This window comes from Lolium perenne, chromosome 7, assembly GCF_019359855.2.
Source record: "Lolium perenne isolate Kyuss_39 chromosome 7, Kyuss_2.0, whole genome shotgun sequence".
Classification (NCBI taxonomy): Eukaryota; Viridiplantae; Streptophyta; class Magnoliopsida; order Poales; family Poaceae; genus Lolium; species Lolium perenne.
Window position 1 is genome coordinate 3641230 of NC_067250.2, and position 14919 is coordinate 3656148.

The 14919-nt window shown below is 40.0% G+C and overlaps 1 protein-coding gene across 1 annotated transcript in view; it reads left to right on the forward strand.

Annotated features, from left to right (window-relative positions):
- LOC139833149 (uncharacterized) overlaps positions 1-14919 on the forward strand; it is a 29103-nt gene continuing 14184 nt past the window's right edge. Inside the window, exon 1 of the mRNA XM_071823327.1 lies at positions 1-120. Coding sequence (XP_071679428.1) covers positions 1-120 — 120 coding nt within the window. The remainder of the gene's footprint in view (positions 121-14919) is intronic.

Here is a 14919-nt window from a genome sequence, read left to right on the forward strand (position 1 = left end):
ATGGCGCTGGAGGAAGCAGGGCAGTGCGTGAGCGCTGGTGTTTTGTGGTTGCAGTGGAGATTTGGACAGAGAGGATATGAGCGCGGCGCGGCGAAGAGGATTGAAGGAGGAAGAAGACAAGTATTTATAGCAAGTTAGCCGAAGCGCCGCACCGTTGGATGATATGAGAATGGACTTGATGCTTTACACGTGGCTCAAGGGGTCAAAAAGTATTTTCACTGTGAAGGAACTAGACAGGCGCTACAGTGCGCGTGCCAGAAAAAGCAGAGGACGTGTGTCCCTGAAAGATCGAGATGTCGCCTAGAGGGGGGGGGGGGTGAATAGGAAATTAAAAACTCTTGCGGATTTGTCTTGTAAGAATGCGGAATTAAACTATCGTTTAGTTTACAAGCACAAACCCTAGATATGCTAAGCTCAACTAAGTGTAACAATAACAACTAGAGCTAAGTAATATAGGCACAAGATATATGTAGCACAAGTGATAGCAAGATATATGAACTTCAAGCACGATGGCTATCACAAGAAAAGAGGGCTCGGGTATAGAAATAACCGAGGCACGCGGAGACGAGGATGTATTCACGTGTTCCCTTCCTTTGCAAGAAGGTACGTCACGTTTGGAGGGGTGGAGGTCCACGAAGGATTCCCCGCGCCACGAAGGCTCACCCTATTCTCCGAACCACACCCACGAAGGATAATGGCCCTTTCCTTATGGTTAGCTTTTCCTCCGCTCCGGAGATGGCAAGCTCCACAACCACTTCACAAGCTCCACGAAGGAGAAGCCCGGGCCTCTTCACAATCTTCTTGAAGAGATCACCGGAGCACCAACCACCAAGCCAACTAGGAGGTTACCCTCCAAGAGTAACAAGCTCACGGTCTCTCACTCGAACTAATCGTGGTGGAGAGCTCAACACTATGCAATGATGCAAAGCAAGAACACTAGAGGTGTTCAAATCCTTCACTCTCAAATCCCACCCAAACAACAAATGCTAGGATGAGATTGGAGAGGAAGAACTATGGGGAAGGTCAATAAAAGACTCCAAGATCTAGATCCCAAGAGTTCCCCTCACTTAGAGAAGAAATGGATTGGTGGAAGTGTAGATCTAGATCTCCTCTCTTAGATCCCTCAAGAATTAGCAAGAATTATGGGAGGAATCAAAGAGGAGAGCAAGTTCTTCCAAGAGCAACAATGGAGGTGAAGAAAGGGGAAGAACTAACTGGCTCAAGGTGGAAGAAAGGTCTATTTATAGCTAGGAGCAAATAAAACCGTTGGGAGGAAAAAGACAAGAGAAAGGCAAGAAAAACGGGCAGAAAACAGTGCCCAGCCGGCGGCCCAGCCGGCTGACCGGACCAGGCACTGGGGAGCCCGGTCGGCAGCCCGGTCGAGCCGGCCCAGCAGCCGGGCGGCACTGGACGCGCGCTGTGCGGCGGATAAGGCCGAGGGCCGCGCGGAGGGGAAGGAAAGGGCCCGGCCCGGCCAGGAGGCCGGTCGGCCGGGCGGGGCACCTAGCGGGCCGGCGGGCGCCGGCGCTGGGTCGGTGAGGCGGCAGGCCGGTTGGCTGGCCGGGTGGGCTGGCGTGCGGCCCGGCTGACCGGGCGCCCAGCCGACTGCCCCTCTTTTCTTTTTGTTCTTTTTCTTCTTTTCTCCTTTTTCCTTTTCCTTTAATAACTAGTGCTCCCGAACTCCGATTCGAATGAAACCAATTTTGTTTGGAAGATAACAACAAATTCTATCCTATAGAAAGTGCAAACTCAAGAATCTATAGGAGGGAATTTTATCATGAATATAAAAGGTAGAACCTTATATCATGAATAACCGGTAGAATCCCCCAACCTCGAAAACGCAATAGAAGATGCATGCGAACTCCGTTTTCGATGTACTTGGGCTTGTTGTAAAGCTAGCAACAAGCTCAAGAACCTTACACATAGAAACACCAAGAAGCAATAAGGATATGCAAAGTATGCAAAGGGTTGAGCTCCCTAAGACGATGTGATCAAGTTTCTGAACCGAAAGCCCCTCTTAATAGTGCGGCTATCTATCCTATAATCCGGTCTCCCAACATCCACCTTGAGACCGGTAAAAGGAAAACCTAGCAAGGCCATACCTTTGCCTTTGCGCATCCCGCTTGATCTTGATGACAACTCTTCAAGCTTCACTCAAGCCGGAATGCCTCACTTGATCAATGTTGTTTTGTGAAGACTCACAAATGCTCCCCCATAGACTATGATGGGAAAGCTCCATTGATGCACATCTTCACATGTCCATTATCACCGAATGGACGACAAGCTTCAAGCATGTGATCCACTCAAGATGCTCATCTTGAACTTGCCCAACTCAACCTTGTATCTTCTCATACTCACTTAAGATAGAGCATGGCTAATATTGAGTTCCACATAAGAACTCCATCTTCATTTCTTCTTTTTGATCATATCACATATGTATCTTCAAATCGATGATCTTGATGCCAATACACAAGGTATATCTTTATCTTCATGGCATCCATTCTTGAATCCAACACATGGAGAGCAAGTAGTACCTATGGAATATTCCTTCATATAAACTCAATGAAAACATTAGTCCATAGGGGTTGTCATTAATTACCAAAACCACACATAGGGGCAACATACTCTTACAATCTCCCCCATTTTGGTAATTGATGACAAACACAATAAGAGGGTTTATATAATGAATATTAGAGACAAGTACGCAACTTATCCGAGAATAAGTTGTATACAAGAGGTTGTATTTGATATGGTCAAGTAACACAAAGCTACTATCCCATATCAAACCAACTCTACTCACACAACTACAACTAATGGAAGAGATGTGAGTAGAGCCAATATATATAGAGCAAACTCCCCCACAATGTATGCACGTGTGATGAACATGAATTCATTGCTTACATTGTCAAGATTAACCTTTGGGACAATTTCCACTATATATATACAACCATGCAAGACATATAAATATGGAATGCATGAGAGGCAAAACACTTAAGCACAAACCAAACTTAAGTATAAAACCATTCCCTTAAACCCTCTAAACTTCTCCCCCATTGGCATCGAGTGCCAAAATGGGTGAAAAATATAGAAAGTCAATATAATGTGAGTTCCTCCCCAAGGTGTGCACTTCTCATAATTTGAGTGGAATCAAATGCACATATCCAATGATGAATACTTGAAGGAAATCAAACTATATTGAGGATCAAAGATTGCACAAGGATAACATGGTGAAGGAAGTTTTAACAAATAAAGCAAGCAATCAAAGATCCAATTGGACGAACAAAGATATCATGATAAGAGTGTAGGGATTCGTAGCATAGAAAACAAAAAATTTCCTACCGCGAGAACGCAATCCAAGCCAAGATGCAATCTAGAAGATGGGAGCAACGAGGGGATGAACGAGACTAACCCTTGAAGATTTCCAAAGCCTACAAGAGGAGGCTCTCGTTGCTGCGGTAGACGATCACTTGCCGCTTTCAAAAGCGCGTAGAAGATCTTGACGGTGCCACAATCGGGCAGCACCTCCATACTCGATCACACGTTCGGTGTTGATGAAGATGACGTCCTTCTCCCCGTTCCAGCGGGCAGCGGAAGTAGTAGATCCTCCTCGGAATCCCGGCAGCACGACGGCGTGGTGGCGGTGGTGGTGGAGAACTCCTGCAGGGCTTCGCCTATGCGCTGCGGGAGTATTATGTGGAGGAGGAGAGGCTAGGGTTTGGGGAGAGGGGGTGGCTAGGGCGCCGGCCATGGGCAGCCCTAGGTGGTGCGGCCAAGAGTGGGCAGCCCCCTCCCACTCCTCCTCATTATATAGGTGGAAATCCCCAAGTGTTGGTATCCAAGTCTTCGAATAAGACCCGAAACCAAAACCTTCCATAGGGACAAAACCTACCCAAGGGGGAAATCCCACTCAAGGTGGGACTCCCACCCCTTCCTTGGGGGGTTGGCCGGCCACCCTTGGGGAGTCCACCTTGGACTCCTCCCCTTTAGGGTTGGCTGGCCATGCAAGGTGGAGTCCCTCCGGGACTCCACTTTCCATGGTGATTTCTTCCGGACTTTTCTAGAACCTTCTAGAACCTGCCATAAATGCACCGGATCATTTCCAAACTTGGAATATGACTTCCTATATATGAATCTTATTCTCCAGACCATTCTGGACCTCCTCGTGATGTCCTGGATCCCATCCGAGACTCCGAACAAAACTTCGAACTCCATTCCTTATTCCATATCTACTTAAACGACATCAAACCTTAAGTGTGTCACCCTACGGTTCGCGAACTATGTAGACATGGTTGAGACCTCTCTCCGACCAATAACCAATAGCGGGATCTGGAGATCCATAATGGCTCCCACATATTCAACGATGACTTAGTGATCGAATGAACCATTCACATACGATACCGATTCCCTTTGTCACGCGATATTTTACTTGTCCGAGGTTTGATCATCGGTATCTCTATACCTTGTTCAACCTCGTCTCCTGACAAGTACTCTTTACTCGTACCGTGGTATGTGGTCTCTTATGAACCATTCATATGCTTGCAAGCTATTTTAGACGACATTCCACCGAGAGGGCCCAGAGTATATCTATCCGTCATCGGGATGGACAAATCCCACTGTTGATCCATATGTCTCGACTCATACTTTCCGGATACTTAATCCCACCTTTATAACCACCCATTTACGCGGTGGCGTTTGATGTAATGAAAGTACCTTTCTAGTATAAGTGATTTACATGATCTCCATGGTCATAAGGACTAGGTAACTATGTATCGAAAGATTATAGCAAATAACTTAATGACGTGATCTTATGCTACGCTTAATTGGGTGTGTCCATTACATCATTCATATAATGATATAACCTTGTTATTAATAACATCCAATGTTCATGATTATGAAACTAATCATCTATTAATCAACAAGCCAGTTAAGAGGCTTACTAGGGACTCATTGTTGTTTACATAACACACATGTATCAATGTTTCGGTTAATACAATTATAGCATGGTATATAAACATTTATCATAAACACAAAGATATATAATAACCACTTTTATTATTGCCTCTTGGGCATATCTCCAACAGTCTCCCACTTGCACTAGAGTCAATAATCTAGTTTACATTTGTAAAGATATAACACCTTGGCCTTCTGGTGCTTTATCATGTTTTGCTCACGGGAGAGGTTTTAGTCAACGATTCTGACACACTCAGAAACGTATGTATTTTGCAATTCATTAGCGTCTTCACGCATATCACTCATTTTCCAAATGAGTCGGCATTAAATATGTTTGGTCTTCTGGTGGAACCTTAATTCCGCGGTCTGAAATATGTCACTAATATTGTCATACACAATATAGCTTCAAAGTTCTGACACTATCGGAACTACACCAAGTTCACAAAGAACTTCTTGACTTAACATCCTCAATCATTGTCAAAACAATGACATACTCTGCCTTCTTTTGTAGAATCCGTTACAATATTTTAGAACTCTTCTAAATCTAGCATTGTGCTACCTTTTAATCAACACTTAGCCTAATTGAGATTTGAAATTAATTTTATATGTGACCAAACAAATATCGGTGCAACACCTTACAGCGATTTGTTTGTCATTACCCCATATAAAACTATATATATCCTTGGTTCTTCTAAAGCACACAGGGATATTCTTACTGTTTGTCCAATGATCATTGCATGTATCATTCTGGTATATGCTCCTAACTTTTTAGAACACAGGACATCTGATTGTGTACATATTATTCGTGATCTATAATCACTCATGTGTTTTTACTCATTGAGTGTCAGATACACTCAAGTTTTGTTAAACCTTCACATGATAAGAACATTTTCTTAATATTTCTATATTGAACTACTTCAATATCCATTCTATGTACTTTGACTTAAACTTATTATGTGTCTCAATCTATCTTCATAGATTTTGACACTAAATATGTTTCACTCCATATCCTTTCATTGAAATTAATTCTCAATGAAACCTTTTATAATCAAGTATATAATTACATCATTTATAACCAACTATATGTATCTACATAAAGTATTATAAATATGTCTCAGCGCTCCCACTTAATTTCTTGCAAATGCAAGAATCTTCATCGTTTCTGATGAAATCAAAAATTCTTTGACTATTTCATCCAGTGAAGATTCCAACTCCGCGATACTCACTTCATCCAATTGAAGTTCGTATACCTATCTAGTATTCCACGGACTAGCAAAACAATTGATTGTATCTTGTATACACCTTAAATACACACTTCTGTTAAGTAATGTATTTTGCCATCGTACTATCATATCTCATGAAAGAAATATGTAGCGATTACTAGAATAATCCACATAGACTATAAGCATTGCTACGGAAGATCTAATCTTATCGTAGTCAACTCTTTGAACTTTGTCGTAAACAACTTTTCGACAAGTCGAGCTTATTCAAGGATATTCCATCCAAGTCCATCAATTTTATAGATCCATTTACTTTCAAAAAGTATTCATCTATCTTGGATTTCATGGCGTATAGCCATTTTAACGGAGTCAGGGCCCATCATAACTTCTTTGTTTGTAGTTGGTTTATCATTGTTCAAAATCAATCCTTTGTTCACAAATCATTTATTTGATCACAAAGTAAACCATACCTACAAGGTTCAATATGTATTTCGATCTCCATGACTAAAACACTTTGTAGTCATGAGAGCTATGATCATCGTGACCGCTTCTGGAACCAATTCCAATGTTGCGCTACTCTTATCATTATGCTCGGGTTCATAAACCTTATCAAGTTCTATTGTCCTCCCACTCAAATACTTCGCTAGAAAATAATTTCTTGGAAATAAGCAAGTAACATTAACAAACACTTTTGTCTTTTACTTTATAGTGAAAAGAATTCTCAATCAATTCTTTGGGATAACCAACAAAGACATTCATCTGATTTTGGTTGTAAACTTATTTATCTTATGCTATGCATACCAAAATTTAAGAAAGGACTATTAGGGTTCATACCCATGCCATAACTCGTATGGTGTCATTTCAACGGATCATGATGATGCTCTATTCAGTGTAAAAGCGGTAGTCTCTAAAGCATAATCCACAAAAATATAATGGCTTCATTTTATTTTATCTCATCATTAATCCAACAAGGTTTGGATACGTGTCTCGGATACTTCATCATCACTATGATACTCCAAGAAATGTGAGTTGTAGAACAACTTCATAACTCTCTTAGATGTTCGCTAAAACTCGTAATTCAAATATTTCCACTATGATCTAATCATAGATATTTGACTTTTCTATTACGATGATTTCCACTTCATGCTGAAATTTATTTGAATCTATTCAAATATTTCAAACTTCTTCCTTATCGAATATATTCACATATATATACTCAATTCATTGTTGGAAGTTTTCATGAAGTAGAAGAATCTCCCGCACACAACTATGCCCAGTGAACCACATATATCATCATGTATGTTTCCACTAAGTTAGTTTCCCGTTCAACTCTTGGCCTATGAACGGTATTTCAGTCATTCTCTTTAGAAAAGATTTGCAAGCGCCAAACGATTCAAAAATCGAATGACTCCAAAATTCCATTTGCATGGAGTTCCTTCATGCGTTCCTTTCTAACATGACCTAAATGGCGGTTCCACAAATAAGTGGAATTCAAATCATTTGCCTTATGGCATTTTAGCGTCAGTGTTATGTATGTGTGTTTCACCATTTATAATAACTTATCCATCGTACATGGAGTAATGTCATAATTTGAACAACTCATTGTTTTTATTTGACCAGAGCATAATAACAATTATTAAGTTCTTTATTATAAATTCTAAGGGCTAGATAGAATGCCAACGACGAACATAATAACACTTTATTTTTGTTCCAGACGTGCATTCCTATCATATTCCTTGTCAGTCACTTAGGCCATTGTATTCTTGTATTGCGTTGTTTTGTATGACACTTCATACCAACCAATATGTACAAATACCCAAGAATTTCATTGTGTGACCAAACAAGGAATACATCCATAACATGTATATCATTTATATACACCTGAGCTAGACTTTCTAGTCTTTTCTTTTCTTTCTGCCAAAATATCTTTTGTAGTTTCTCTTTTAGCTTTCCTCATTATTCAGAAAAACACTTTAACATCATTAACTTCTAGGTTTGTTGGTCAAATACCAATAACCTTGAGGTTCTTACTTTGAAGTTGATCATCATATGACAAGTGTTTCAGATTTCACTATTAGTAACTTTGTAATATGATGAACAATTTCACTCATAATTTTATTCATCATATCATGACGACTTTTCCGAGACCATGTCTGTACATGCTAGGCTCGTAAAGTTTAACCTCAGTATTCGCATGTGCAAATCTGGCTTGCACCTGTTGTATGCACACGTAGAATCTATACCTTAGTATTCGAAACGACGAGTCTTTAGCAACGGTGCATACTAAGGACGATCACTTCATGGATATGCGAATATCGTTAGTGCCCCAATAGTTGGAGGATTGGGACGCCTTGCGTCTTCAACCTTCGTACATTCCCATAAAACTTATGAGTTTATGTAGTCTCACTAGATTATATTCTATCATCTTGCAATAAGGTCTTAGATATCACATATATCTCATACCTTGCTTATTTCTGAAAACTAAATTTTCAGCTCCTTACTTTTTCAAACAGATTTGAACTTCAAGTTTCATGGAGACAAGATAACTTTAGGTACTAATTGAAATCATAGCTCTTTGAATCAACAATGTGAGGTTTACTAAAAGTTTGCAATAGGACTTAATCATTTCTTGATTCTTTAACAATACGGTACCAGTCCGTAAAGTTTCTTGTCAGATTTTAACAGTATTTCTATCTCAATTACAAGACTAGCATTTGGTAGAAAAACGGATGCCAGTACTACAAATTAATTCAAAATACTACTCAGACTATGTTTATGATAATTAGTTCATGTTTTAATCTAATTACTAATGAACTCCCACTTAATACAACATCCCTCATAGTTGTTAAGTGGTACACGATCCAAATCCACTACACCAAAACCGATCATCACGTGAGATGATGTAGTTTCAATGGTGAACATCAACATGTTGATCATATCATCCATATGACTCGTGTTCAACCTTTCGGTTTCCGTTGTCCCGAGGCCATGTCTGTACATGCTAGGCTCGTCAAGCAAACCCAAGTATTCCGCGTGTGCAACATGGCTTACACCCGTTGTATGTGAACGTTGAGTCTATCACATCCGATCATCACGAGATGCTTCGAAACGACGAACTATATCAACGGTGCATACGAGGGGAGAACACTTTATTATCTTGATATTAATGTGAGGGATCATCTTATAATGCTACCGTCGCGTTCTAAGCAAAATAAGATGCATAAAGGATTAACATCACATGCAATTCATATGTGATATGATATGGCCCTTTAGTCTTTGCGCCTTTGATCTTCATCTCCAAAGCACGGACATGATCTCCATCATCAACGGGCATGATCTCCATCATCGTCGGCGTAGCGTCAAGGTCCATGGCGCCGTCTTCATGGTTGTTCACCGCATGTAGCAACTATTACAACTACTTTGAAATAATACTCAACATGAAATATAAAGACAACCATAAGGCTCCTGCCGGTTGCCACAATACAATAATGATCATATTATACATATTCATCATCACATCATGGCCATATCACATCACCAAACCCTGCAAAAACAAGTTAGACGCCTCTAATTGGTTTGCATATTTTACGTGGTTTAGGGTTTTCGAGTAAGATCCAATCTACCTACGAACATGAACCACAACGGTGATACTAGTGTTGTCAATAGAAAGAGTAAATTGAATCTTCACTATGGTGGGAGAGACAGACACCCGCAAAGCCACTTATGCAATACAAGTTGCATGTCGAACGTGGAGCAAGTCTCATGAACGCGGTCATGTAAAGTTAGCCCGAGCCGCTTCATCCCACCATGCCACAAAGATGCAAAGTACTCGAACTAAAGACAACAAAGCATCAACACCCACAAACAATTGTGTTCTACTCGTGCAACCATCTATTCATAGACACGGCTCTGGTACCACTGTAAGGATTCGTAGCATAGAAAACAAAAAAATTCCTACCGCGAGAACGGAATCCAAGCCAAGATGCAATCTAGAAGATGGGAGCAACGAGGGGATGAACGAGACTAACCCTTGAAGATTTCCAAAGCCTACAAGAGGAGGCTCTCGTTGCTGCGGTAGACGATCACTTGCCGCTTTCAAAAGCGCGTAGAAGATCTTGACGGTGCCACAATCGGGCAGCACCTCCGTACTCGGTCACACGTTCGGTGTTGATGAAGACGACGTCCTTCTCCCCGTTCCAGCGGGCAGCAGAAGTAGTAGATCCTCCTCGGAATCCCAGCAGCACGACGGCGTGGTGGCGGTGGTGGTGGAGAACTCCGGCAGGGCTTCGCCTATGCGCTGCGGGAGTATTATGTGGAGGAGGAGAGGCTAGGGTTTGGGGAGAGGGGGTGGCTAGGGCGCCGGCCATGGGCAGCCCTAGGTGGTGCGGCCAAGAGTGGACAGCCCCCTCCCTCTCCTCCTCATTATATAGGTGGAAATCCCCAAGTGTTGGTATCCAAGTCTTCGAATAAGACCCGAAACCAAAACCTTCCATAGGGACAAAACCTACCCAAGGGGGAAATCCCACTCAAGGTGGGACTCCCACCCCTTCCTTGGGGGGTTGGCCGGCCACCCTTGGGGAGTCCACCTTGGACTCCTCCCCTTTAGGGTTGGCTGGCCATGCAAGGTGGAGTTCCTCCGGGACTCCACTTTCCATGGTGATTTCTTCCGGACTTTCCTAGAACCTTCTAGAACCTGCCATAAATGCACCGGATCATTTCCAAACTTGGAATATGACTTCCTATATATGAATCTTATTCTCCGGACCATTCCGGACCTCCTCGTGATGTCCTGGATCCCATCCGAGACTCCGAACAAAACTTCGAACTCCATTCCTTATTCCATATCTACTTAAACGACATCAAACCTTAAGTGTGTCACCCTACGGTTCGCGAACTATGTAGACATGGTTGAGACATCTCTCCGACCAATAACCAATAGCGGGATCTGGAGATCCATAATGGCTCCCACATATTCAACGATGACTTAGTGATCGAATGAACCATTCACATACGATACCGATTCCCTTTGTCACGCGATATTTTACTTGTCCGAGGTTTGATCATCGGTATGTCTATACCTTGTTCAACCTCGTCTCCTGACAAGTACTCTTTACTCGTACCGTGGTATGTGGTCTCTTATGAACCATTCATATGCTTGCAAGCTATTTTAGACGACATTCCACCGAGAGGGCCCAGAGTATATCTATCCGTCATCGGGATGGACAAATCCCACTGTTGATCCATATGCCTCAACTCATACTTTCCGGATACTTAATCCCACCTTTATAACCACCCATTTACGCAGTGGCGTTTGATGTAATCAAAGTACCTTTCCAGTATAAGTGATTTACATGATCTCATGGTCATAAGGACTAGGTAACTATGTATCGAAAGCTTATAGCAAATAACTTAATGACGTGATCTTATGCTACGCTTAATTGGGTGTGTCCATTACATCATTCATATAATGATATAACCTTGTTATTAATAACATCCAATGTTCATGATTATGAAACTAATCATCTATTAATCAACAAGCTAGTTAAGAGGCTTACTAGGGACTCATTGTTGTTTACATAACACACATGTATCAATGTTTCGGTTAATACAATTATATCATGGTATATAAACATTTATCATAAACACAAAGATATATAATAACCACTTTTATTATTGCCTCTTGGGCATATCTCCAACAAAGAGAGATATAGTGCTCTAAATAAAAATAAGGAAGCTCCCCAAGGTTCGTGCAAAATTCATAATGTTTGCATTTGAACACAATATGCATAAACATGGAATCCTCACTCCCTCTATATCATTTAGAACACAACCAAGATAAAGATAATATGCTTATAAAGAATAACTTGGGTCCAACAATTACGAGATATGAGTGCATGAAGAAAAACAAGTAAACCAAGCACTCATAAATCTTCTTTACCAACGCCACTAAAAACAAAATGGTAAAAGATGATTGGCAAAGAACAAGGATATCAAGATGATGGATTAACGCTCTCATGTATGTAAGTTTCTAAAGTGGACATAGTGATCCATAAAGAAACATGCACACACAAGAGGTTAACAAAATAAATAAGACAAGATATCCAAGATGAAGTCATAAAATATACCAAAGGATATTTGCTTAAAAAGCATATATAGCCTATGGCTCCAATTTTCACTAGTGGTATATGAATGAGCTTCAACTAAGAAAATCTCAAAAACATCACAACCAACAATAAGGGAAGTAAAGCTAGTTGGAATATTTTGAGAAAAGCAACAAGTATCATAAATATGGATTTATTTCGCAAGTTCATCAATATTGCACATAAGAGCTCTTTGAGGAATTGATATGCAATAAATTGCTAGAGGGCATATTTGAGATAGGTGAATCATAAACATGATATATATATATATTCCTATCATATGCATCTTCTCAAATTACTCAAATGTACAATAAGAAGTTTTCTTTAAAAGGATTTTTCAAGAATCGCAATATTTTCGAAATAAAGAATTTCATGCCAAGATGCAACCTACAAGAGGTTGGATGCTATATGAGTATGCATGAATAAGATACTTGTTACCGAGATAGCAATGGCATGATGTAGTAGATAAGAGTTCATCGATCATCCTAGCTTGACTCCAATTTTCATATGGTGACAACACCTTCCTTATAGATGAGACAAGCCTCCATTGCATCTCCAATGTACCTAAAGCAACATTCAAGTACATCTTGGTCCCCAAACTCATTGGGTCCAACATGGTTAGACTAACCACAATATATAGGACACACTCCATATAAATATGTGCATATTTAGATGAAATTTGAATTTCATGCACATCTTAGCCATTTAGGATTTGATGGAGTATACCCTATATAATGGATCAAAGAAGGCAAACATGCTACAAATATAAACAAATTACATATAAGCACGCATAAAGACTTTAAGATCCAAGAAAGATATATTTTGGACAAAACACCAAATGAATTGAAGAAGGCATAAAGGTGTGACCAAACAAATTTGTTGTCCAAAATATATCAAAGACGCAAATCACAAAAGATTTGTTCAACAAAGTTCAACAAATGAACTAAGAAGAAACCATTGAGCATAAAGGATGAAATAAAGCAAACATGCTCAAAGATTTATCTCATTTAAGCAAATAAAACATGTAAGAAGGAATGAGATAGCAAAACTCCCAAAAGAGCAAGGTTCAAACAAATAAACCAAACCCTCTACACTTTTCACAATGGCACAATGTACCGTAAAGAAAAGGTTTGTCTTCCAAAACAAACACTTGATATGAATTAAGAGAATTTATCAAAAGATTTTTCAAAGGGACAAGGAAGACACATGGGAGCAACGAAGATTTCTTGGAAATAAAATAAGGAAATAAGAAGCAATCCAAGGTGAAGATGATCCATGAATTCAACCACATACAAGGTTATCAATTGTCAAAGACAATGGGTATATTGGAAATAATTTCCGGTGGTGAATTGACAATGATAGTAAGGATCAACTTTACAATAAAAGGCATAGGATAAGTATATAGAATTAAGCACTATGCACGGATGAAGATTCTTGATAGCTTCAACTAGTCAAACAATCATGCACGGCAATGATTAGAATAACATGAAGCAAACGGTGTCCCAAATAATATATAGAGATATGTATTTGAGGAAAAACCGTACCAAGAATTTCTTACTCAAACAAGAATCTTTAAGATGAGCCAATAGAAATTTTTCAATAAAAGTGGAGCTTGTTTGAGCAAACATGCCACCTAGGAACAAGATAATTAAGAGCATCAACTCTAAGTGGCATAACCTCATATGTTCACATTTTCTAGGCTTGTGATATGTACAAAACATATTACTCCCCCATAATGTGATAAAACATTTCTTCTAACCAAGAGGCAACTAAAACTCGACTAGAGATGATTAATGGATATTTAGAATTTGAATTTCTCATGAGTATGACACACCACATAGTGACTAGATAATCTTGCAATATCAATACTAAGTGGTGGTACACATGTACACACATTTTAAAGAAAGAGAGATGCACAATGCATATCACTCCCCAAAAATGGGATGTTCCATTAATCATTCAAAGAGAGCCAAATAAGATATCATCAAGATGCATTAGGCTCAAAACAATACACAAGTATATGATGAGTCAAACAAACATACTTGAATACACAAGATAGGCAAGTAAGACTCAACACATACAAACACATATTTGATACAAAACCAAACATGCAAAGGGGCAAGTAACTTACAATAAATATGAAGAGTTGAAGTATAAGTTACCGCAAGGAGGAACATTGGATATAAGATATAGATAATGATCCATACGACTTGGCTTGGTCAAAATATAATATATGAAGATCCCTTAATTCTTCATGAATTAGCCAAGTCTCCAATGACCTCCACATGCACCTATTGATCAAGTTTGAGCTTGTTGGTCCCCAACCAAGTTGGGTCCTAAGAGGTTAGTCACAATAGGCTTGGCAACCCAAATGGTTCTTTTCTTGAAACCATTTTGAGTTCCAACAAACTTGGCAAACACATTGCCATCCTTATCCTTCCCTAGAGAATAATCATCATCAACAATTATAGGGTTAGATAAGGTACCACCTAAGCAAGAAGAGGCAAAGTGCCCCTTCTCACGACATAAGTAGCAAGTGTTCCCCTTTCTCTTCTTTATTGATTTCTTCTCTTGGGGAACAATATCTTGATTCTTCTTGGGAAGTGACC